The 25560-nt window shown below is 49.5% G+C and overlaps 4 protein-coding genes across 5 annotated transcripts; 3 read left to right on the forward strand and 1 right to left on the reverse strand.

Moving 5' to 3' along the window:
* Positions 1-258: 258 nt before the first annotated feature.
* LOC139601667 (olfactory receptor 10A5-like) lies at positions 259-9420 on the reverse strand. Of its 2 annotated transcripts, XM_071450846.1 has the most exons (5): positions 8937-9420; positions 3994-4115; positions 2472-2556; positions 2070-2168; positions 259-1255 (listed from the first exon to the last, which is right to left on the reverse strand). In XM_071450846.1, exon 5 carries the CDS (start codon positions 1253-1255, stop codon positions 305-307), a length of 951 nt encoding a protein of 316 aa, XP_071306947.1. In that variant the 5' UTR covers positions 2070-2168; positions 2472-2556; positions 3994-4115; positions 8937-9420; the 3' UTR covers positions 259-304. The 2 variants fall into 2 exon arrangements, with proteins under 2 accessions (XP_071306947.1, XP_071306946.1); XM_071450845.1 differs by lacking the exon at positions 8937-9420 and adding an exon at positions 8192-8599 and having other exon boundaries at positions 259-2168.
* Positions 6670-8935, forward strand: LOC139601668 (cathepsin G-like). The gene is made up of 4 exons (XM_071450847.1): positions 6670-6859; positions 7313-7611; positions 7728-7985; positions 8524-8935. The coding sequence occupies exons 1-4, from the start codon at positions 6709-6711 to the stop codon at positions 8701-8703; spliced, it is 888 nt and encodes a 295-aa protein (XP_071306948.1). The 5' UTR covers positions 6670-6708; the 3' UTR covers positions 8704-8935.
* A 1072-nt stretch (positions 9421-10492) lies between the features above and the next one.
* Positions 10493-13661, forward strand: LOC139601670 (cathepsin G-like). The gene is made up of 5 exons (XM_071450848.1): positions 10493-11088; positions 11542-11695; positions 12192-12333; positions 12450-12707; positions 13250-13661. The coding sequence occupies exons 1-5, from the start codon at positions 10938-10940 to the stop codon at positions 13427-13429; spliced, it is 885 nt and encodes a 294-aa protein (XP_071306949.1). The 5' UTR covers positions 10493-10937; the 3' UTR covers positions 13430-13661.
* Positions 13662-18337: 4676 nt separating this feature from the next.
* On the forward strand, positions 18338-21209 carry LOC139601611 (cathepsin G-like). Its single transcript, XM_071450755.1, has 5 exons — positions 18338-18639; positions 19090-19243; positions 19742-19883; positions 20000-20254; positions 20793-21209. Exons 1-5 carry the CDS (start codon positions 18489-18491, stop codon positions 20970-20972), a joined length of 882 nt encoding a protein of 293 aa, XP_071306856.1. The 5' UTR covers positions 18338-18488; the 3' UTR covers positions 20973-21209.
* Positions 21210-25560: the final 4351 nt, after the last annotated feature.

A 25560-nucleotide genomic window follows, 5' to 3' on the forward strand; every position in this document is an offset into this window, starting at 1 on the left:
AATGTAAGAGGGTGAGGAGAACTCCTGCAATGGAAGTGAGGAGCTGCAGCCTGGATACCTGAATACAACATGGGAAGTGCTCTGCTTCAGAAGAAATGTCTGGTATATATATTGTACTCCTAAGGAAGAGATGGAGATAGAAATTCCAAATTATTTGCTTCTGAAGCAAAGAATAAAGGCAAAACATTTACAAGTGTGAAACAGAACTTTGTGCCTGTAGTTTCCCCTGAGCTAGTAAACCATCAGAACTCACCAAAATTGGAAATAAGGTTTTTAATCCACACATTCATGGACAAGAAAATCTTTATTTCTTCATCAACACAGCCATCCCTCTGATTAGTACTTCTTTCACTTCTTTATTCCTCAGGCTGTAAATCAGGGGGTTTAAAGTGGGAATGACAGTTGTGTATATGAGAGCCAGGACTTTCTTAGCCTCCTGTGAATTACTGGATTTTGGCTGTAAGTAAATCAAAGTCCCACTGGCGCAGTACAGCGTTACCACAGTAAGGTGTGAGGAACAGGTGGAGAAGGTCTTGTGCCTGCTCTCTGCAGAGGAAATCCTCAGGATGCTGGAGATGATGCAGGTGTAGGACAGCAGGATGAGGCAGAAGGGCGTGAAGATGACGAGCACCGTGGCTGAGATCAGCTGCCGCTCGTAGCGCGACGTGTCCGCGCAGGCGAGCAGCACCAGCGGCGGGATGTCACAGAAGAAGTAGTTGATCCTCCTGGGCCCACAGAAGGACAGGCTGAACACCCAGGCTGTCTGCAGCACCGACACCACCTGGCCACTGCAGCAGGAGAGCAGCACCATGGAGAGGCAAGCCCTGGTGCTCATGATGGCCGGGTACCTCAGCGGGCGGCACACGGCCACGCAGCGATCGTAGGCCATGGCTGCCAGCAGGTACCACTCAGTGGATGCCAAGGAAACCACACAGTAGAGCTGTGTGACACAGCCCAGGTAGGAGATGCTCCTGTCCTCTGACAGGATGTTTACCAGCATCTTGGGGACGACCACTGAGGCTGTGGAAATATCCAGGAAGGACAGGACGCGGAGGAAGAAGTACATGGGCGTGTGGAGGGTGGGGTGAGCTGTGGCCATGCAGATGAGGAGGTTCCCGATGAGAGTCATGCTGTAAATGAAGCAGATTGTGAAGAACAGCAGGTGCTGGAGTTCTGGGTGGCTGGACAACCCAGAGAGGATGAATTCACTCAGCAGGGTGTGGTTTCCTGCATCTTGTTCCTCTGCTGGCTCCATCTGGGAGGAATCAGACAGACTGTCAGACCAGGATCACACTGCTTCCAGCCAGGAGCCTCCTGGGGATGCCTGGAGATCTGCTGGATCAAAGGGAGGAAGCCTAGAGCAGGCTGGGCTGAGCACATTGAGAAGGAAGTGGTGCCAGTGCCCTCCAAGTGTCATTGTTTGGTGGTGTCACCAAGCCTTTGACCAAGAGGAGCTGGCATTGAAGGGGTGGCTCCATCCTGGGTGCAGGGTTCGCTGCTGAGGATCTGCTCTCCCCCACATGTCAGGTCTGTGCTCACAGGCACTTCCTGCAGTCAGGGGAACGCCCAGGTGACAACTGAAACACCCACAGACCACAGAAAGAAAGAAAAACCCTTGTGCTGCCTTAGGGAGCAGTGGGCAGTGCTCCTTGCACTCTGTTTCTCCTCCTGAGTGGGCTGACAGCGCAGGCAGCCTCCCTCCAGGACATCTGAAGCTCAGAGCAACCCAACTTCAGATGAGAGCCAGGGAAGTTCAGGCTGTGGGAGGCTTTGGCTCACATTCACATCAACCCCCAGCTGCCAGGAGGACAGAAATGCTTCCAAGAGCCCAGCTGTGGGCAAAGCACTCCCAAATGGAGCAAGCAGAAGCTGTGAAGGGAAGCCCTAAGCCAGCTCCCATCCACAAAAACACCCACAGAGCAAAGAAACCAGCACCAAAGTAAACCAAACAAAAAATCCTGTCTGTAGGCAGGCAAAGGAAGAAGGAATCATTCGAGGCAAGAGGTACCCATGGGGAATGATGAGGAAATGCAGAGGGAGAAGCTCAGGACCAGCCATTCATGACTCACATGGCCTTGTTACCCTGAGAAGTGCTGCAGTGTGAGGGATGATCACAAAGTGCTGGACCTGCTCTGTTTTCTCACTGCCCAGGATGGGAAACTGAGGCACTGAAAGAGAAAAGATCTGTTGAGTTTGTGAGGGTCCTCAGGATGAGGCGAGAGATGAGTGAATCTGACTCCATGTTCTTAGAAGGATATTATATTATATTATATTATATTATATTATATTATATTATATTATATTATATTACATTACATTACATTATATTACATTACATTATATTATAACTATACTAAAGAAGGAGAAAGATACAGACAGAAGGCTTAACAAGAATGAATAATAAAAACTTGTGACTCCTCAGAGCCTTGACACAGCTGGCCATGATTGGCCATTAAGTTAAAACAACTCACATGTTGGATAAATAATCTCCAGACCACATTCCAGAGCAGCAAACACAGGTGAAGCTCAGGCTTCCCAGCTTCACAGGAGAAAATCCTGGGCAAAGAGATTGCTTTATTATACTGTATTATTCTATACTATATTACCCTAGTACTATATTACACTATATTACACTATACTTTCTCCCTCGGACAAGGGGTGGGAATGATGCATCTGACTCCATCTTATCAGAAAGCTAATTAATTACTTTATTATACTTTATTATTCTATACTATATGACACTATATTATACTATATTACACTATATTATTCTATACTATATTACACAATTACTATGTTACACTATATTGCATTATTGCTATATTACACTACAGTACACTATATTATTACTATATTACACTATTTTATACTATATTACACTATATTATTATTATATTACATTATATTATTACTATATTACACTATATTATTATTATATTACATTATATTATTACTATATTACACTATATTCCCTCCCCCTGACAAGGAGAGAGAAATGATGCATCTGACTCCATCTTATCAGAAAGCTAATCAATTATTATACTTTATTATTCTATACTATATTACACTATATAACATTACATCTAAAGTGAACCTGCCAAGCACTCACTCTGCACACCCTGCACAGAATCTCGTGGCTGTCAGTGACAGTCCTGACACACACACACACACCTGGCTCTGACAGGCCAAGGACACAAATCACCATCACTGTGGGTAAACAATCTCCACATTGCATTCTACTCTGGCACAAACACAGACACAGCAAATAATATGAATTGTTTTCCCTTTCTCTGAGGTTCAGAGAATGTGAAACCCAGAAATATTCTTGGGGAGAATTGTGCCTTGCTCTTCTCTGTGAGGAGAAATGTGGTGGCACCGCTCTGTCTGTGACTGACACAGGACATCTTCCACCCCTGGGTTTTATGACCTAAACACAAAGCTGTGGATCCTGGAGCCACAGATTACTTAAAAACACACAAGCACAATAAGGCAACTCCCAATATTCTCAGATATTGGATGCTCTGATGTATTTTAAAGGGATCTTTCTGGGTTTGGCTGTTTCCATTACCACAGGGATGAAAGGACACTTTTGGAGTGGTATTTCAACAGAGCCTGTGCATGACAGATAGAGAATGACATGAAAAGCTCCCTGCAGTCTCTATCAGCACACATTCCCACTGCTGTTAACTTGTTAGATCCATGTAGCTGAAGTGGAAACCACCTAATTCTGCCCTCCAAGCCCATGTGAAAGTTTTAAACTATTGCTGTGATCTTTAGCTCTTTAATAAAGTCAAAAACACTCACAGCAGCCACTGTTTTACTGACAGTTCATCTTTTATTCCCTAATTCAGAACACCTCCCAGAAACAACCCTCAATTTATGTAATTTGTGTAAAAACAAGTAAACTTCTTTTTGTAGTAAGTTTTGGCCTGAGCTCTTCCTTGGATTTCCTTTATTCATTCACAGTAGACATGTTGAAGCAAAGTGTCCTACCTGCAGCAATTCTGCTATCCAGTGCCTCCAAAATGGCTCATTCCAATTTTGATAGAAGTATTTCCCTTGTTTTCTTACATTGGGAAAGGTGTTGGGCTGATGATTCCTACTGTCAGCTTACACTGCAGATTAAAAATTATTTGAAATTATTTTAATTATTTATAAATGATTTCAAATTATTTTAAATGCAGACAGTCTTCTGTCACAACTGGAATAATCTGTTGACATTAGCACATGGCATATACCATAGAAAGTCAGCCAAGGACTTGTCTCACAGAGAGGAGGAAAGGGAATTTGTTAGATTTGTTTCAACTCAGTTGAAAGCTGAGAGGCCTCAAAGCATTTCTATTTTTTGCCCATAAAGGGAACAGCTGAGCTGCCTCTGCTGCTTAAATAGAGTCTCTTGAAATCCCTAAATCCCCTAGAGGTGGGGTTGATTTAATCTGATTCCAGAGCTGTCAGGGATGGTTGTTCAGAGCTGTGCTCCCTCTGTGGGCAAGGGGATGTAGCAAACATCCTCACACCAGCACTGAAATGCTGTTCTGGATGGAGCCCTCGCTCACTGTCTGCAAAGTGGGACCCGAGGGACTCCTGCACACACACACAGGCATCTCCTCTCTTACATGCCCAGGGCTGTGAGCTCTGCATCCTCACCAGCTGGGGACTGATTGTTAACCTGAAAGGGCTGAGCAGCAGCATCAAGGGATGTGTGACTCCAAGGGCAGAATTAGCCTGGTGCTGCCTTTGTTTAATTGGACTGGTGCCTTTAGAGGCAGTGCTGTCTCTGCTGGGAGAGTTTGCATTCAACTCCAGCCTCTCACAGCTCATTCTTCAATTTTTAGTGACTTCCTTCCTTCCTTCCTTCCTTCCTTCCTTCCTTCCTTCCTTCCTTCCTTCCTTCCTTCCTTCCTTCCTTCCTTCCTTCCTTCCTTCCTTCCTTCCTTCCTTCCTTCCTTCCTTCCTTCCTTCCTTCCTTCCTTCCTTCCTTCCTTCCTTCCTTCCTTCCTTCCTTCCTTCCTTCCTTCCTTCCTTCCTTCCTTCCTTCCTTCCTTCCTTCCTTCCTTCCTTCCTTCCTTCCTTCCTTCCTTCCTTCCTTCCTTCCTTCCTTCCTTCCTTCCTTCCTTCCTTCCTTCCTTCCTTCCTTCCTTCCTTCCTTCCTTCCTTCCAGCTGTGAGCAGCATCACCCTCTGATGTGGTCAGAGACAACTGGTCTGGGAAAAGACTGATATGAGAACCAAATTTACATCAAAGGAAAAAGAATCAATAACAAAAAGGAGATTGAAGTGAGAGGGGAAATTAAGCTTCTTCATTCGGTATCAGTGACTGAACCTTTCAATTTCGCAGAATTTGCTTCTTACCCACACAAGAGAGGGTAGCAAACAGAGGTTTCTTTTCTGTAGCCATCTGATGGCAGGCAAATGCTGGTGATCTCCTGAGCCAATCACCCTGTGTGGTCAGCAGAGAGGAAAAAATCACTCTGAAGATGGACTTCATGTGAATTTTCCAGATCTTCCATTCCTTCTGAAATTGTACCTTCCCCCAAAGAGCTTCCAGGAGGATCCCCAGGACAGGCACTACAGCCCATGGTCCTTTTAGAACACAGGGTAAGGGGCAATGCCAGTGTGCTCTGGAGGATTTATTTGTGGGCTTTCTCTAGATCAAAGCCATGTAAAATTGGGAACATCCTGGAGGTTTCATTGGCTCATGGAAACAGGGGCTGAGTCCCTTCCAGGCTGTACCACCGAACCAGAGCTGCCAGGGAGGACTGAGAGAGGGCCCAGGCAGGGCTGCTCCCTTCTCATGGGGACACCCTGAGCCTGGTCCTCACCTGAGCTCCAGCTGTGTCTCAGCCAGCCCTGCACCTGTCACCATCACATTTTCAGGAAAAATCCCTTTGCCAGGATTTCTTCTCCCGGGAAGCTGAGAAGCCTCAGAGAAAAAGGAAAACAATAATTATCTCATTTGCTTCTCCTGTGTTTTGCTGCTTTGGAATGTGGCTGGAGATTGTTTATCCAACAGATGGTTGTTTGCTGAGTTTCATGTGAATTGTTTTGACTTAATGACCAATCACAGTCACGCTGTGTCGGACTCTGTAAAGAGAGTCATGAGTTTTTAAATATTATCTTGTTAGCCTTCTGCAAGTAACCTTTCTCTATTCTTTATAGTATAGTTTAAGTATAGCATTCTTTACTATAATATAGTAACATAAAATAATAAATTACCTTTCTGAGAACATGGAGTCAGATTCATCATTTCCTCCCCACGATGGGGGACCCTGAAAATACCACATTACACCTGCCCAGGGTTTCTCAAGGACATCTCTGATGGTAATCAGCCCCTCTGATAAAAACCAGGAGCTTTGCCTGACCCTGGCCAGCTCTCCCCATTGCTATCAGGGGATGGGGAAACAAAAAAACAAAAAACCCAACAACAACAAAAAACAATCCAGATGGAAGCAGCCCACATGCAGGGTCCCAGGGACTCTCTCCAAAGGTCTCTGATGGGATATGCATTCAACAGACAACCCTTTCCTCTGCCTGTGCACTGTGGATGCTCAGAACCAGCCCAGATCTCTCCAGCTTTTTGAGAAGATGGTGACAAAAGCGCAGAGAACGTGACATGAGCCCCTCACCAAGCCACAGTTTGGGGTTGTGAGAACAGAAGCAGTAAATGACACAGCTAGAGGCAGGCTGAGGTTTCCTGTGTCAGCTCCACATGACATATATAGAGGTTCTGGACCTGCCATTCTGTACCTGTCTCCTGCCTGGCCACAGCTACTGCTTTGTCTCTTCAGGACAGTGGTGGGAGATGCTGCTGCTCCTCCTGCTCACAAATGCTTTTGTCCTTCTGCCCTGGGCTGGGGCTGGTGAGTACCCAGAGATGGGCCTTGGGCAGGAAGATGCAAGGGCACAGATGGACTCTGAGCACTCAGTCTCAGGCAAGGCTCCTGCCTCACCTTCTCTCCTGTCTCTGCTCTCCCACTTTCCTCTCTCCTCTCATCTCCCAGCTCAGCCTGGGCCTGAAGCCAGTGAGGCATTAGAGGCACTAGAGCTGTGCCCTTGATGGCATTTGAGTCATCCAGAGCCAGGGCTGGTCAGACCCCAGTCAGTGCTGCTTGTCTTTCTCTCCTTTGGGCAGCCCCATTGCCTTGGACAGCTGCAGGAAGGAGAATTGTTGGGATCACGGGCACCTGGCATTAGAGGATGAGCCTTTCCTTTCACGCAGCCCCAAACTTGACAGGAAACAGCAGCAGCATATTAACATTTATATTAACATTTATATTTAACATTCATATTAACATTTCCCATCTCTCTTCCAGAAAGGATCATTGGTGGACGAGAAGTTAAGGCCCACTCCAGACCCTACATGGCTTATTTAAAAATTCAAAATGGCTCAGTACCTAGTTACTGTGGAGGGTTCCTGATTCGCCCAGATGCAGTGCTCTCAGCAGCTCACTGTGTGCATAAAAAAGGGAGACCAGTGAGGGTCACTGTGATTCTGGGAGCCCACAATATAAACAGCCGAGAACGGAGCCAGCAGAAGATCCGTGTGGGACAATGGGTCATCCATCCTAAATATTCCCCTGATGACTTGAAAAATGACATTGTGCTGCTGAAGGTATGGCCCAGCAGATCCTTCCTGCCTGAGGGATCTCCCCCTGCTCACCTCCCCAAACTCTGAACTTGCTCCTAATCCTTTGCTGCCTCTAACCCCGTGTTCTCTCTGCCTGACAGCTGAAGCCAAGGGCCAGGATCAATAAGAATGTGCAGTTTATCTCCATCCCCAGGAGAAATGAACGTTTGAAAGAAGGAGCTTTATGCACAGTGTCTGGTTGGGGCTGGACATCTGTGACAGGAAACAAGCCTAATGTGATGAGAGAAGCGAAACTGGAGGTGCAAGAGGAGAAAATGTGTCAGCAGCTTTTCCCTAACTACCAGCGTCAGTCTATGATCTGTGTTGGTGATGAAAACCACAAAAAATCAACTTACAAGGTAAGTGTTGTTTTGGGCTGCAAGCTTGGGAGGAGGTTGGCAATGGAAATTCAGCTTAGTTCCCAGGTGAAAGCAAAAGGACACCCCAATGAACCAGGACCTTCAGAATGATGAGCTGAGGGTCCTCACAGAAGCTCTGAAGCTGAAGTGCTCCCTGAATTGGGGTGCATTTTCCAACTATCAGCAACAGTTGCTTTTTTACTTACCTGGGGATGTTCTACCCAGCCTAACCAGTGCTTTGGGGTGTAAATTCCCTGTGATATCCTTGCTCAGATGGCTTAGCTATTTCCCCATGTCTGAAGTCAATGTTCTTTTAGAGCTTTTGAATCTCCGAGAGCCTCCAGGCCTGAATTGTTTCATGGGTGGCTTAGAGGAGCAGTGAGGCAGCTACAGAGGCTGGGAGCTGGGTCTGGAGGGAGGGAGGTGCTTGGAAGAGGAGGTTCTTCCCCTGGAGGGAGGGAAGAGGAAACTTGCTGCTTAAGGCAGGGAGAGCTGAGCTGTGGCATGTCTGACCCCTCTCACTCCTTTCATGGCACAGGGTGATTCTGGTGGCCCATTAGTCTGCAATAAGAAGGCTCATGGCATTGTTTCTCATGCACGTGAACAAAACCTCTTCCCTGAGGTATTCACCAGGATCTCGTATTTTGAGCCCTGGATCCGTAAGCAGCTGAAGAAGTTTTCACTCCAAGATATTCCTGGCTCTCCATCCTCTGACTAAAATGCTCAGTGCCCCCTCTCCACAATGCATCCAACACCTGCTGGTGCTCAGGAGCTCCCAGGGGCAGCTGGAGTCAGAGAAGCCCCTGTGGTGCAGGCACAGCTTTGGCACTGAGTCTCCGTGGCAAGCTACAAATGCAGCTCCCAAGTACACCCAGCTTCCCATTGCTCCCTTCCTCCCACTGCTGCTCCAGCTCTGCTTCTGGCCATCAATAAAAGCATGTTCAAACTCACTTGTGTCTGCAGCCTTCTTGGGAGCTGGATTCAAACCCTGAGTGTGAGAATGAGGAGGTGACTGACATTGTGTCCTGGTCGTGGGGGTTGACTGGCACACGTGCCAGGAGTGGCCGTGCCCTGCCTCTGCTGCTGGCAGCCAGGATCGCGGTGCAGCCACTGGCTGGGGTCCTAAACCACCAGAGGCATCCGGTAAATGTGGACCCAACCCCGAAGAACAGTGCAAAGGAAAAAAGGAAGGACTCTTTCTTTCTTCTTCGAGCTCCTTTAGTTCTTTCCCACGCAGAAGCGGTGCCGGGGTGGCGCCGCGTGGCATCGGCAGCGCGGCACAGGAGCTGCTCCTTCCCGCGGCAGGAGCAGCGCCGAGGCGAGGCAGGGACACAACAGCCGTGGGCAGCGGCAGCGGCAGCGATCTCTCCCAGGGCAGGAGCGGGGCAGCGGATGCCACACTGTAGCACACGCCATGGAGCTTAGGAGAGCTCCACGGAGGATTGAGATTTAACAGCAGGAGCTGCTGAGTCATGATGAGACAGCAAAATAAGCTTCTGTCTTCTTCTACCCCTCACCCCAATGCTTATCTCTGTAACCTCATAGGTCGCTTTTCCCTAACCCTTACCATTGGACAGGTTTGGATCCCCCCATACCCTATAAAAAGGGGCGGGTTTAGCCCGTTCAACAGAAGAAGAGCCGTCGCTGGAACCCTTCGCAGACTCCTCAATAAACCATCGCTGTGGAACCGCCAGGACCTCTCCTTCTCCTCTCTCGCCTCTGCTTCTGCCTCAGCCAAAGGCGCCCTAGCAAGGCAGCAAAGAGCTGAAATCCTGAGAGAGCTGAGAATCACTAAAGAGCTGAAATCACTGAGCTTGCTCAGGGCAGCCTGCGGCGGCTGCGAGCTGACTGGGTACCCGGGCACTCTGTCTCCCACAGGGACTGAGCTATCCGGACTGTCCTGCATCGCTCGGTGATAAGGCCAGGATCGGGGACATCACCCCGTGGGTGTTCTTCTTTCCCGCGGCAGAGAGCGGTGCTGGCTGCAAAGAGCTGCCCCATGCAGGTGCCAGCAGAACACAGGCGGAGCCACGAGGCTCAAAGAGGGGGCAGTGGCAGAGAGTGCGCAAAAGAGAAAAACAGTGGCGTTAACGCAAGAGGGGATGGAATCCAGGGAGGGACTGTCGGGCTAGCTAGGAGGGCTCTGGGGGGACACATGTAAACATAGCCTAGAGCGGGAAAGCCCCAGATCCTGGAGGTTTCATTGGCTCATGGCCAAAGGAGGCTCATGGAAACAGGGGCTGAGTCCCTTCCAGGCTGTAGCACCGAACCAGAGCTGCCAGGGAGGACTGAGAGAGGGCCCAGGCAGGGCTGCTCCCTTCTCATGGGGACACCCTGAGCCTGGTCCTCACCTGAGCTCCAGCTGTGTCTCAGCCAGCCCTGCACCTGCCCAGGACACCTGCTGCTCTGGACTGGGCTCACAGAATGACTCCCCAGCTGCACCTCAGACTTGCTCATCACCATGGACTTGTCAGATCCCCTAGAACACCAGGGCTGAGGTGATGGGGCTCCACTGGCCTTGTCCCTTAGTGACCCTGACTGGTGGTTTCTGATTTCCCAAGGACATCTCTGATGGCAGTCAGCCCCTCTGATAAAAAACAGGAACTTTGCCTGACCCTGGCCAGCTCTCCCCATTGCTCTCAGAGGACAGGGGGAAACAAAAAACAAAAAGAAAAAAAAAATCCAGGTGGAAGCACCCTTCATGCAGGGTCCCAGGGGCTCTCTCCAAAGGTCTCTGATGGGATTTGCACTCAACAGACACCCCTTTCCTCTCCCTGTGCACTGTGGGTGCTCAGAACCAGCCCAGATCTCTCCAGCTTTTTGAGAAGATGGTGACAAAAGCGCAGAGAACGTGACATGAGCCCCTCACCAAGCCACAGTTTGGGGGTTGTGAGAACAAAACAGTAAATGACACAGCTAGAGGCAGGCTGAGGTTTCCTGTGTCAGCTCCACATGACATATATAGAGGTTCTGGACCTGCCATTCTGTACCTGTCTCCTGCCTGGCCACAGCTACTGCTTTGTCTCATCAGGACAGTGGTGGGAGATGCTGCTGCTCCTCCTGCTCACAAATGCTTTTGTCCTTCTGCCCTGGGCTGGGGCTGGTGAGTACCCAGAGATGGGCCTTGGGCAGGAAGATGCAAGGGCACAGATGGACTCTGAGCACTCAGTCTCAGGCAAGGCTCCTGCCTCACCTTCTCTCCTGTCTCTGCTCTCCCACTTTCCTCTCTCCTCTCATCTCCCAGCCCAGCCTGGGCCTGAAGCCAGTGAGGCATTAGAGGCACTAGAGCTGTGCCCTTGATGGCATTTGAGTCATCCAGAGCCAGGGCTGGTCAGACCCCAGTCAGTGCTGCTTGTCTTTCTCTCCTTTGGGCAGCCCCATTGCCTTGGACAGCTGCAGGAAGGAGAATTGTTGGGATCACTGGCACCTGGCATTAGAGGATGAGCCTTTCCTTTCATGCAGCCCCAAACGTGACAGGAAACAGCAGCAGCATATTAACATTTATATTAACATTTATATTTGACATTTATATTAACATTTCCCATCTCTGTTGCAGGAAGGATCATTGGTGGAAAGGAAGCTAAAGCCCACTCCAGACCCTACATGGCTTTTTTAGACGTTCAAAATAAGACAAATAGTAGTAAGTGTGGAGGGTTCCTGATTCGCCCAGATGCAGTGCTCTCAGCAGCTCACTGTATGGATATAAAAAAGTAAGACTCCATTGTTCTTGCACAGGTGATTTTTTCCAGTCTCACATTGTCCCAGAGGGCCTCAGCCCTGCTCTGGGCTGAAACAGTGCCCTGTGTCTCTTGAGGCAGAGCAGGGATCTCTGGAGCTGAGCTCTCCTCTGTGAGTGCAGGAATTGTCTGCCTGACTGGGGCTGAGTGTCCTTGGGGACAGGAATGCTCACAGGGGTCTCCAGGGTCATGGTTCCTCCCATGGCTTAGAGCTGCTGCTGCTGCTGCTGGAGAAGGGCTCCAGTGTCTCCCCTGCCCTGCTTCCCTTTGTGCTCAGCACGGGGCAGCTGCCACCTGTGTCAGTGTGGGGTGAGGGATCCTCAGCTGGGCTCTGGAAGGAGCCCAGGTGAGAGAGGAGAACTTGCTGAGAGCTGCTCTGGGGGGGTTTCTCAAACACCACCTCCCTCAGCCACCTGCCCTGGGGCTGTTCCTGTCAATGCAGCTGGGATGTGTTGGTGTTTCCTGGCAGCATAGTGAGCGTCACTGTGACTCTGGGAGCCCACAACATAATGGACGAAGAATGTAGCCAGCAGAAGATCTGTGCTGCAAAATGGGTCATCCATCCTAAATATTCCCGTAAAGTTGGGAAAAATGACATTGTGCTGCTGAAGGTATGGCCCAGCAGATCCTTCCTGCCTGAGGGATCTCCCCCTGCTCACCTCCCCAAACTCTGGACTTGCTCCTAATCCTTTGCTGGTTCTAACCCCGTGTCCTCTCTGCCTGACAGCTGGAGGAAAATGCCGAGATCAATGAGAACGTGCGATGTATCTCCATTCCCAAGAAAAATGAACGTGTGAGAGTAGGAGATTTATGCACAGTGTCTGGCTGGGGATGGACATCTGAGGAAGAGGTGATGAGTGATGTCTTGAGGGAGGTGGAACTGGAGGTGCAAAATGAGGAAGTATGTGAGCAGCTTTCCAGAAACTACCAGCATCAGTCTATGATCTGTGTTGGTGATGAAAACAGTGAAAATATAACTTCCCATGTAAGTGTTGTTTTGGGCTGCAAGCTTGGGAGGAGGTTGGCAATGGAAATTCAGCTTAGTTCCCAGGTGAAAATAAAAGGACACCTCAATGAACCAGGACCTTCAGAATGATGAGCTGAGGGTCCTCACAGAAGCTCTGAAGCTGATGTGCTCCCTGAATTGGGGTGCATTTTCCAACTATCAGCAACAGTTGCTTTTTTACTTACTTGGGGATGTTCTACCCAGCCTAACCAGCGCTTTGGGGTGTAAATTCCTTGTGATATCCTTGCTCTGATGGCTTAGCTATTTCCCCATGTCTAAAGTCAATGTTCTTTTAGAGTTTTTGAATCTCCGAGAGCCTCCAGGCCTGAATTGTTTCATGGGTGGCTTAGAGGAGTAGTGAGGCAGCTACAAAGGCTGGGAGCTGGGTCTGGAGGGAGGGAGGTGCTTGGAAGAGGAGGTTCTTTCTTCCCCTGGAGGGAGGGAAGAGGAAACTTGCTGCTGAAGGCAGGGAGAGCTGAGCTGTGGCATGTCTGACCCCTCTCACTCCTTTCATGGCACAGGGTGATTCTGGTGGCCCATTAGTCTGCAATGAGAAGGCTCATGGCATTGTTTCTCATGGATGTGGTGGCCGTCTCTCCCCTGAGGTTTTCACCAGGATCTCGTACTTTGAGCCCTGGATCCGTAAGGAGCTGAAGAAGTTTTCACGCAAGGCAATTTCTTGCTTTCCATTCTCTGACTAAAATGCTCAGTGCCCCTTCTCCACAATGCATCCAACACCTGCTGGTGCTCAGGAGCTCCCAGGGGCAGCTGGAGTCAGAGAAGCCCCTGTGGTGCAGGCACAGCTTTGGCACTGAGTCTCCGTGGCAAGCTACAAATGCAGCTCCCAAGTACACCCAGCTTCCCATTGCTCCCTTCCTCCCACTGCTGCTCCAGCTCTGCTTCTGGCCATCAATAAAAGCATGTTCAAACTCACTTGTGTCTGCAGCCTTCTTGGGAGCTGGATTCAAACCCTGAGTGTGAGAATGAGGAGGTGACATTCTGGGAGAACCTGGGCATAGGTGGGACATGCAGGACAGGTCTCAGTCCCTGAGTATCTCTTCATATGGTGAAAAGATATTTCTATCAGTTTATCAGATGGGCAAAATTTTGTGGGGTTTTTATAGATCTGACATGCTCCTTGGACCTACCAGTCTGGGAGTCCATGGATCCCTATTTCTGGGAGAAATATGAATGGGGCTTTGGGCTGCCCTGAATTTATCCAGCGTTTACAGCGCTTTTCTCAGTTCTGTGGCAGAGAGCCCATTTGGTGGGGCACCTCACCTCGTGTGGGGAGTTACCACCCTCCCCACCAGAGCCAGCAGAAGAAGGATCCATCCAAGGAGAGAAACTGCTGGTTCCCATCGCCCCTGCATCCCGGGGAGGTGAGGCTTTGCCCACGGCTGAGGAGAAGTTTGTTTCTGCTTCTGTGGATCATGTGCAGCTCCGGCGGCAGCGCAGTCTCTCACTGTTTTGCCCCGGGTGCCAGGCACCGCAGCAGTGAGTGACGGCAGCCTGTCTCAGAGAGGGGCCGTGCCCCCGCTGCTCTCTGCCCGCCTGAGGATGCCCCAGCGGCCACGGAGGGAGATCCCGGCCGGCTCTACTGTGGAATTCCCCTGCGCCCACTCTGGGACGGTGCGGACCCGCTCCCACCTGTGAAAAATGCATGTATTTTATGATTGGCTTTTCGCAAATATTTAAATGAATATTATATGTGTTGTGTTAGAAAGCAATGCTGTATTAATTCTCTTAAGGACTGTGTTAAATATAGTTTTAGGTTATAAAAATTGTTAAAATAGAAACTACGCTATGTAGGATACTCTTTTTAAAAAGAAAGGACTCGCAGCGAGATAGCAGCCACAGGACACCTGAATCTTTCAGAGAAGAAGAATTTATGGCCCTCTTATCATAAGGAATGAACTTCTTCCCACCTCAAAGGCGCTGTTAGGATTTGGAGGAAGAAGTTCACGATGACCAGACAGAATCCTGTATTTGAATGGAATTTATGCATCATGGATGAAGTGTATGAATATGCAACAGGCTATTGTTTTTAAGGGTTAATCCTTTGTTAACGGGTGTCCTTTTTTGGGCTTGTGCTGCCCAGAGAAAGGTACCCGGACGTGTGTAACTCTTTGTCTTTATTGTCTCATATTGTCCTAATTCAGTTTGTCGAAATTATTATTATTATAATTGTATTACTATTTTAATTACTATTTTATTACTATTAAACTTTAAAAAATCTTAAAAACAAGTGATTGGCGTTTTTAACACACCCCTACCGAGAGAGGCAGCCGGCAGCCCCACGCTGCACAGCAGGCCCCGTCCCTGTGCATCGCAGCCGGGAATTGCATTCATGACAACAGTGCAGATGGTGCTGGTGGGGACCGACCCTGCACCGATTCTGCCACCTCCTTTACCCCTCCCAGGGCTGAGACAGACACCCTCCATCTGCGGCAGCGCCTGCCCCGCCAGCCCCACAGGCCCCGCTGACGGCTGCGCCGCCTGCCCTGCCGCTTCCACCATCTCTGGAGCCGCCTGCAGGCCCTGCCCGCGGCCCTGCGGCCCCTCAGAGATTCTGGTGTGCTCCTAAGCAATGCTTCAGCCGTGTGACAAACTGTGCCTGCACTGCTGCTCCCGTAACCAGGAGAAGACGTGGCCACCGCCTCCGTGTCTGCGGTGGCCGCTCTCTCTGCATCAAGCCTGGCAGGGGAAGCACCCCCAGCACCCCCGGCGGTCCCACCGCCTTCAGGGACTCCGTCCTCCCTGTCAGCGTCTGCGTCGGACCCTGCGGCCGGCCTGTGCCTCAGTGCAGGCAGCACAGCTCGACAGCTGATTGCTGAAAACTTTCAACTCGGTGTTTTTCTGGGACACAGTGTTTGACGCGGGGTGATTCGTGTTTCGTCGGGGGTGTCTCGCTGGCGTTTGGAATGCCTGACTCTCCCCCTGTGCGCCCCGGCAGCGTGAGGGAGGCGGCTCCCTGAGGCGCTGCCTCTGGCCCCAAGGCCGGACGGGATGGCGGTGGTGCTGAGGGGCAGAAAGCAGCAACACTGATGTTTGCACCGCGGGGGCGAGAGAAACAGCGGAAAGCGAGCGTTGTTCGCTTGTTCTGGGGAAAGACGACCCCAGATCCGGCATGGAGATCCCCGGGAAGGCTTCTCCTTCCCAGCCGCCGGCGTGCACCAGTGGCTCTGCGGGGAGGAGGTGTTCGGTCACTGCTGCTGCCAAGGCACTGGCAGCATGGTGGGGGCGGGCTGTGAGAACACAGATCCCACCCTGCAGGCCGGCTCTGGGCCGCTTGGGTCGTTTCTCTGGGCCGGGGCCTCCGCCCCACCGCTGCCGGGTTTGGGGGCTTTGATCCCCGTAACCGAACCGGGGCCACCGTTCTGTGGGCCGGGTCTGGGATTCCTGGTCCATCCAGCAGGACCGGGGCCCCTGCAGGGTCCTAAAACCTCTGCTGCTGCTGATCATTCTACGTTAAAATAAATAAAATAAAATAAAATAAAATAAAATAAAATAAAATAAAATAAAATAAAATAGGTGGAAAGAGCTATCAGGTCAAAGTATTCAAAGCCATGAATCAGCCCCAGCCCAAGTGGTTCAATTAAGGGCTGTGGCCACGGTGAGATGAAGGACTACATTTTGTTCATCACGAAAAAGAGACCAGTGTGTTACAAGAGTTGTCTGCTGACTATTTCTGTACTACTTCATGAGATAGGAGTTACAAGGATACCAGGGAAGGAGTTGCAGGAGCCCACACATAGTCCCACCCAGCAAATGGTACAAACAGATAACTAACAGAAATAACGACCAGGGAAAGGCTGGGGAAAGGGCAGGGGCAGATTAACACCCAGCAGGGAAACCTTTCCCGCTGACAAATGGTACAAGCAGATAACTCACAGAGATAACGACCAGGGAAAAGCTGGGGAAGGGGCAGGGGCAGATAAACAGTCTGCAAGGTAGGATATTTGCTTGCTTAAGCTTGATAGGACACATATTGCGTTAATCATAAGATTTTGGTAATTTTCCACGGAGAAGTCACCAAATAAAGACATAGGGTGAAGAAGACGCAGCTGAGGAAGACTCCGCAGCCTTTTATCACCGACCACCAGGAGACAGAAGGATGACCCTCTAGCAACAACCAGCACAGGCGCAGAGAACTCCAAGATAACATGGACTCCTGAAGGATGGAGAGGATAAAAGGACTGAATCAGAAACTAGTTGGTGCAGCAGTAGGTGGAGCTGAGACTCCCCTGTCGCCCAGCGCTGAGCCTTTGCTTACTTAGTATAACTGCTTCAATAATTAATAAATTCTTTGATTGGAAATTGCTCGTTTTGAGTCAATTTTATAACAACGGCATCCCAGAAATTTTCTCAATATTGGCTGACAATTATCAATGGATTTTTAATAATTGTTGATTTTCTTTAGCAGTTTTTGTTTCAGGATTCTGCAAGTCTGTTTCATGACCAAAAGGACCTTTCAGGGATGTCAAAGAGCAACATCTCCAGTCAATGGACTTTCTCCTGAAACTCAGCTCTTTGGACTTGAAACAATGAACAGTTCTTTACATTGTCTTTTGCATTTTCTATATTGTAAGCCTTGTTTTAGTGATATGATAGAAGTTGATGTTCTACATGTAAAGAATCTCCGTGATGATTCCACATCAGCAATTGATGGAGGTTTTGATTGGCAATGGATAAACCTCTCGAGACGTGTTTGTTCTCTCTTCTGCAAGGGCCCAGCAGAAGAATTACAAACACAGTATCTTTTCAGTTTAATTATACAAAAAGGGTGAAATGTCACTGTCATATTTTCAGGAAAAAACCCTTCACATGGAGTTCTTCTCCTGGGAAGCTGAGAAGCCTCAGAGAAAAAGGAAAACAATATTATCTCATGTGCTTCTCCTGTGTTTTGCTGCCCTGGAATGTGGTTGGAGATTGTTTATCCAACATTTGAATTGTTTTGATTTAATGACCAGTCATGGTCAGGCTGTGTCGCACTCTGAGGAAAGAGTCATGAGTTTTTAATTATTATCTTGTTAAGCTTTTGTAAGTATCCTTTCTGTATTCTGTACTAAAGTTTCAGTATAGCATTCTTTAATATAATATTGTGACATAGAATAATAAATTAGCCTTCTGAGAACATGGAGTCAGATTCATCATTTCCTCCCCATGACGGGGGACCCCAAAAATACCACACTGCACCTGCCCAGAGCACCTGCTGCTCTGGACTGGGCTCACAGAATGACTCCCCAGCTGCACCTCAGACTTGCTCATCACCATGGAAGTGATAGATTCCCTAGAACACCAGGGCTGAGGTGATGGGGCTCCACTGGCCTTGTCCCTTAGTGACCCTGACTGGTGGTTTCTGATTTCCCAAGGACATCTCTGATGGCAGTCAGCCCCTCTGATAAAAAACAGGAACTTTGCCTGTCCCTGGCCAATTCTCCCCATTGCTATCAGAGGACAGGGGGAAACAAAAAACAAAAAGAAAATAAAATCCAGGTGGAAGCACCCCACATGCAGGGTCCCAGGGGCTCTCTCCAAAGGTCTCTGATGGGATATGCATTCAACAGACAACCCTTTCCCTGTGCACTGTGGGTGCTCTGAACCAGCCCAGATCTCTCCAGCTTTTTGAGAAGATTGTGACAAAAGCGCAGAGAACGTGACATGAGCCCCTCACCAAGCCACAGTTTGGGGGTTGTGAGAACAAAACAGTAAATGACACAGCTAGAGGCAGGCTGAGGTTTCCTGTGTCAGCTCCACATGACATATATAGAGGTTCTGGACCTGCCATTCTGTACCTGTCTCCTGCCTGGCCACAGCTACTGCTTTGTCTCATCAGGACAGTGGTGGGAGATGCTGCTGCTCCTCCTGCTCACAAATGCTTTTGTCCTTCTGCCCTGGGCTGGGGCTGGTGAGTACACAGAGATGGGCCTTGGGCAGGAAGATGCAAGGGCACAGATGGGCTCTGAGCACTCAGTCTCAGGCAAGGCTCCTGCCTCACCTTCTCTCCTGTCTCTGCTCTCCCACTTTCCTCTCTCCTCTCATCTCCCAGCTCAGCCTGGGCCTGAAGCCAGTGAGGCATTAGAGGCACTAGAGCTGTGCCCTTGATGGCATTTGAGTCATCCAGAGCCAGGGCTGGTCAGACCCCAGTCAGTGCTGCTTGTCTTTCTCTCCTTTGGGCAGCCCCATTGCCTTGGACAGTCCCAGGAAGGAGAATTGTTGGGATCACTGGCACCTGGCATTAGAGGATGAGCCTTTCCTTTCATGCAGCCCCAAACTTGACAGGAAACACCACCATATTAACATTTATATTAACATTCATATTTAACATTCATATTAACATTTCCTATCTCTGTTGCAGGAAGGATCATTGGTGGACGAGAAGTTAAAGCCCACTCCAGACCCTACATGGCTTATTTAAAAATTGAAAGTGGCTCAGGACCCAGTTACTGTGGAGGGTTCCTGATTCGCCCAGACGCAGTGCTCTCAGCAGCTCACTGTGTGGATGAAAAAGAGTAAGACTCCATTGTTCTTGCACAGGTGATTTCTCACAGTCTCACATTGTCCCTGAGGTCTCAGCCCTGCTCTGGGCTGAAACAGTGCCCTGTGTCTCTTGAGGCAGAGCAGGGATCTCTGGAGCTGAGCTCTCCTCTGTGAGTGCAGGAATTGTCTGCCTGACTGGGGCTGAGTGTCCTTGGGGACAGGAATGCTCACAGGGGTCTCCAGGGTCATGGTTCCTCCCATGGCTTAGAGCTGCTGCTGCTGCTGCTGCTGGAGAAGGGCTCCAGTGCCTCCCCTGCCCTGCTTCCCTTTGTGCTCAGCACGGGGCAGCTGCCACCTGTGTCAGTGTGGGGTGAGGGATCCTGAGCTGGGCTCTGGAAGGAGCCCAGGTGAGAGAGGAGAACTTGCTGAGAGCTGCTCTGGGGGGGTTTCTCAAACACCACCTCCCTCAGCCACCTGCCCTGGGGCTGTTCCTGTCAATGCAGCTGGGATGTGTTGGTGTTTCCTGGCAGCATAGTGAGCGTCACTGTGACTCTGGGAGCCCACAACATAATGGACGAAGAAGACAGCCAGCAGGAGATTCCTGTTGGACGATTGGTCATCCATCCTCAATATTGCCCTGATGACTTCAAAAATGACATTGTGCTGCTGAAGGTATGGCCCAACAGATCCTTCCTGCCTGAGGGATCTCCCCCTGCTCACCTCCCCAAACTCTGGACTTGCTCCTAATCCTTTGCTGGTTCTCACCCCATGTTCTCTCTGCCTGACAGCTGAAGAAAATAGCCAAGATCAACAAGAATGTGCAATGTATCTCCATTCCCAAGAAAAATGAACGTGTGGGAGAAGGAACTAAATGTAATGTGTCTGGCTGGGGCTGGACATCTACGAAACCACCGGGGAGTGATGTCTTGAGGGAGGTGGAACTGGAGGTGCAAAATGAGAAAAGATGTCATTTTTCCAGTGACTACGAGCGTCACTCTATGATCTGTGTTGGTGATGAAAACTGTGAAAAATCATCTTACAAGGTAAGTATTGTTTTGGGCTGCAAGCTTGGGAGGAGGTTGGCAATGGAAATTCAGCTTAGTTCCCAGGTGAAAATAAAAGGACACCCCAATGAACCAGGACCTTCAGAATGATGAGCTGAGGGTCCTCACAGAAGCTCTGAAGCTGATGTGCTCCCTGGATTGGGGTGCATTTTCCAACTATCAGCAACAGTTGCTTTTTTACTTACCTGGGGATGTTCTACCCAGCCTAACCAGTGCTTTGGGGTGTAAATTCCTTGTGATATCCTTGCTCTGATGGCTTAGCTATTTCCCCATGTCCAAAGTCAATGTTCTTTTAGAGCTTTTCAATCTCTGAGAGCCTCCAGGCCTGAATTGTTTCATGGGTGGCTTAGAGGAGCAGTGAGGCAGCTACAAAGGCTGGGAGCTGGGTCTGGAGGGAGGGAGGTGCTTGGAAGAGGAGGTTCTTCCCCTGGAGGGAGGGAAGAGGAAACTTGCTGCTTAAGGCAGGGAGAGCTGAGCTGTGGCATGTCTGACCCCTCTCACTCCTTTCATGGCACAGGGTGATTCTGGTGGCCCATTAGTCTGCAATGAGAAGGCTCATGGCATTGTTTCTCATGGATATGATGAGGACCTCTTCCCTGAGGTATTCACCAGGATCTCGTATTTTGAGCCCTGGATCCGTAAGCAGCTGAAGAAGTTTTCACGCAAGGCAATTTCTTGCTTTCCATTCTCTGACTAAAATGCTCAGTGCCCCTTCTCCACAATGCATCCAACACCTGCTGGTGCTCAGGAGCTCCCAGGGGCAGCTGGAGTGGAGTCAGAGAAGCCCCTGTGGTGCAGGCACAGCTTTGGCACTGAGTCTCCGTGGCAAGCTACAAATGCAGCTCCCAAGTACACCCAGCTTCCCATTGCTCCCTTCCTCCCACTGCTGCTCCAGCTCTGCTTCTGGCCATCAATAAAAGCATGTTCAAACTCACTTGTGTCTGCAGCCTTCTTGGGAGCTGGATTCAAACCCTGAGTGTGAGAATGAGGAGGTGACATTCTGGGGGAACCTGGGCATAGGTGGGACATGCAGGACAAGTCTCAGTCCCCAAATGCTCCCCTTGTCTCCATCAGCCCCTTGCAGTCCAGCCAGCAGGTACAGCCTGTACAGAACATTTATCCTTTCAGAAACAGGCATCTCCACATGCAAGGGGAGATCAGGTGGGTTTCTAGTACCAACCTGAAACCCTCTCAGGATGCTTAGACAGAATGAAGACCAGCCAGCCTGTTTACACCCTGTTTCCCTTTCAATTTCCTTGAACCCCAGGTGAAGCATTTTCTTTACACCTCTAAAATGCCTGTGGGTAGAACTGGAAACTGTCTCCCACTGGATCAGCTGATCAGACCTGGCTGGGCCAGGAGGTGCCCTTGTGGTGTGGTGATGGTGATGGGATAGAAAATGTCAAATATGAATGAGGTCAAAGCAGTATTGCAGAAACAAGCCTGGTCACTTGTGTGAGGAAGAGTTGCATTTCTTTTAGGGTTTTTTTTCCTGATCATTTATCTAAGAAGGCACAGAATGTACCCCCAGTATGTTTGATGATGATGCAGAACTGGAGGCTGTTCTGTCATTCAGTGAGATCTTGACAGGCTGGAGAGTTGGGCAGAGAGAAACCTAAAGAAATTCAACAAGGACAAGTGTAGGGTCCTGCACTGGGGGAGGAATGACCCCAAGTACCAGGCTGGGGGCTGACCTACTAGAGAGCAGCTCTGCAGAGAAGGACCTGGGGCTTTTGGTGGGTGACAAGGTGACCATGAGCTGGCAGTGTGCCCTTGGGGCCAGGAGGGCCAAAAGGATCCTGAGGTGCATCAGGAAGAGTGTGCTCACAGGAGGGGACCGTGCCCCTCTGCTCAGCCCTGTGAGGCACACTTGGGGTGCTGTGTCCAGCACCACCAGCTTCATTGAGTGGCTTAACCCTGGCCTGAGGTGGGTCACACCTCTGGAACTGTGTCTGGTGTCAGAGCAGTGTGAAGGCAGCCCTTGGTCTGTTCTCATGGTGGTCACTGTGCTGAACACCACATCCCTGCTCACCACCACATCCCTGCTCATCACCAGCTCCCTTTCCTGCTCTGGTGGTCATTTTGCTGAACACCACATCCCTGCTCACCACCAGCTCCCTTTCCTGCTCTGATGGTATCACCCCAGAGCTGTCACCACTGTAGCCTTTGTGGTGCAACCACTGTAGCATTCCTCACCCTGAAGACACTGTCTGCAAACAACTGGTCATGGACAGGAAACCTTGCATGCAGATGGTCACCAGAGCATCAACTGGAGCTGTTTTCTACTCTGCTGCACACTGACACTGCCCTAGAGTCACACCAAATGATCGAGATGGGAAGGGACCTTCAGCTGTTGTCTGGTCCAATGCCCCTGCTCAAGCATGGCCACCTAAAGCACCAATTGCTCAGGACCAGTTCCAGGTGGTTTTGGAACATCTCTAAGCATGGAGACACCACAACCTCCCTGGCCAAGCTGTACCAGTGCTTGGTCACCCTCACAGATAAAAGTGTTTGCTGATGCTCAGACAGAGCCTCTCAAGTGTCAGTTTGTGCCCATTGCCTCTTGTCCTGTCACTGCACACCACTCCTGTATTTCTCCTACTTATATCCTACTTTCAGAGATTTACATCCATGGGTAATGTCCCACCACAACCTGCTCTTTCCAGGGTAAAAACTCAGCTGTACCAGGCATTCCCTGTAGGAGAGATGTCCCAGTCCCTCCATCATCTCCAGGCCCCTTTGCTGAACTCTCCCCAGCACATCTGAGTCTCTTTTACTGGGAGCTCAGGACCCACAGTACTCCAGGTGCCATCTCATCAGTACTGAGTAGAAGGGAAGCATCACCTCCCTCAAGCTGTTGGAAACAGCATCCTAGAATAATTTCAGTAGTAAGGGATCATCTAATTCAACCCCTAAGCAATGAGCAGGGACACCTTCTGCTAGACCAAGTTACTCAGAGCACCACCCAACCTTGAATGTCTCCAGGGATGGGGCATCTAAAGCTCTCTGGGCAGCCCATTTAATTGTTTTGACACCCTCATCATCAAACATTTCTTTCTTATATCTAATCTAATAATTAAGATGCTAATCATCTTCTTTATATATATTCTAATAACTAAGTGGTTTATCTACTGTCTTTTAATTTAAAAGAATAATTTTATTTTATTAGCCTTGCAGTATTGCAACAGGCCCCAGTACAGACATTTGAGTCACACAACTCATCTTGATCACCAGGTAGATATTTGGTTTTTCTTCATTTATTGTTTAATATTTCTTATTCTTAATTGTGCCTGAAAATTTCTATGACCTGTCCATCTTCCCACTGAGCCAGTTCTTTTCAGGGTTCATGTCCTGGGAAAACTGGAGTGCAGGGGAATCAAAGTAAAATATATGACATTATTTGTTAATTAGGAATTTTTTTCTTTCACTCATTGCAAAAGACCTTGAAAGCCTTTTGCAATGGCGATGAATATTGCTTCTGTCTCTGTGTATAATTAGTACAGCAAGTAAAGGTAGTGCTAATTAGAGCAGAGAAAGGCTTTACAAACAAAGCCTTTGGCACTTCTGTGGGTTGCAGTAAACAGGAGAAGAGGCTGGAATAAGAATTGTCTTATTGCCAGCACATGAATCAAACTTTGACTCAGGTCTCTCCCTGCTTGGTCCCAAAGATATTTTCCTCTCTCTGCCTGATTCCCACCAGGGTATAAACAGGACTAATTCCCTATTAAAATGTTTCCATTTCCATTCTCCCTGTCACAGGTAATTAGAACAAAAGACAAACAGAAATTAAGCTGTAGGTATTCACTGAAACACCGCTGGGAGCTCCCTAATTAACCACACAATGCTTCCAGCACAGGAACAACCACAGAGCTCATTATGGCTGTCAGCTTTTTAATGAGCCCCTGCAGGACCGTGGTGCCACCTCCCAGTTCCTCGTGGCTGTGGCACAAGCTGGCAAAGTGCCTTGAGGAAATGACAAGGCAGGAGCAGGAACAAACTTACTGTGAGCTTTAATAGAGCCCAGTGCGAGCTGAGAGAGTTGGACAAAGTGTTCCCAGCAGGGCTCATTAGAGCACAGACTCTCAGACTTTGATTACAGACAGCTCAGCAAGCCTCAAACGTCTCCTGCTCCAGCGTTCCCTCTCAGAAGTCAAAGAGCAGGGCCCAGGCAGTGCCAAGGTGGTGCTTTCTGTCAGCATCACCCCAGGCAGGGCAAAGGAAATGGCATGGACACAAACCTGCTCTGCCAAGCCATGGGCAGAGGCAGAGCCTGCTCTGCAGGTGTCAGCTGCAGGGCTCAGCCCAGAGCTGTCACTGCAACAGTGTGGCTGCAAGAGAGTGACTGCAACACTGTGACTGCAAGTGTGGCTGCAAGAGAGTGACTGCAACAGTGTGGCTGCAAGCATGGCTGCAAGAGAGTGACTGCAACACTGTGACTGCAAGTGTGGCTGCAAGACAGTGACTGCAACAGTGTGGCTGCAAGAGAGTCACTGCAACACTGTGACTGCAACACTGACTGCAAGTGTGGCTGCAAGAGAGTCACTGCAACACTGTGACTGCAACACTGTGACTGCAAGTGTGGCTGCAAGAGAGTCACTGCAACAGTGTGACTGCAACACAGTCACTGCAACACTGTCACCACAACACTGTCACTGCAACAGTGTGCAACACTGTGACTGCAACAGAGTGACTGCAACAGAGTGACTGCAACACGGTCACTGCAACAGTGTGACTGCAACAATGTCACTGCAACACACACAGTCACTGCAACACTGTCACTGCAATGCACAGTGACTGCACAGTGACTGCATCAGTGTCACTGCATCACTCACTGCAACAGTGTGACTGCAACACTGTGACTGCAACACACAGTGTATCTCTGTCACTGCAACACAGTGACTGCAACAGTGTGACTGCAACACTGTCACTGCAATGTACAGTGACTGCACAGAGTGACTGCATCCCTGTCACTGCATCACTCACTGCAACCCAGTGACTGCATCACACAGTGCCGACCCCTTTGGACCCAGCAGCCACCCCAGCTCCCAGCTCCCTCCCTGCACCCTGCTCTGGGTGAGCCCTGCATTCAAACATGCAGGTTTAAATGCAGCACCCCAGACCCTGTCCTCTGTCCCATCCCTCTCTGCTCTGTGAGATAAACCTTAAAGAGGATGCTGGTAAATTCTGCATGTCTGTAGAACTTGTGTTAACTTCTGCCATCAGTGTTTGGCCTAGAAAAGAAAAGTTTTGAAGTTCATATAAATGGCTGAAAACAGCTGAGATGT

Source organism: Agelaius tricolor, unplaced genomic scaffold (assembly GCF_023055355.1).
Source record: "Agelaius tricolor isolate 1412-34295 unplaced genomic scaffold, bAgeTri1.0.p SCAF_31, whole genome shotgun sequence".
NCBI lineage: Eukaryota > Metazoa > Chordata > Aves > Passeriformes > Icteridae > Agelaius > Agelaius tricolor.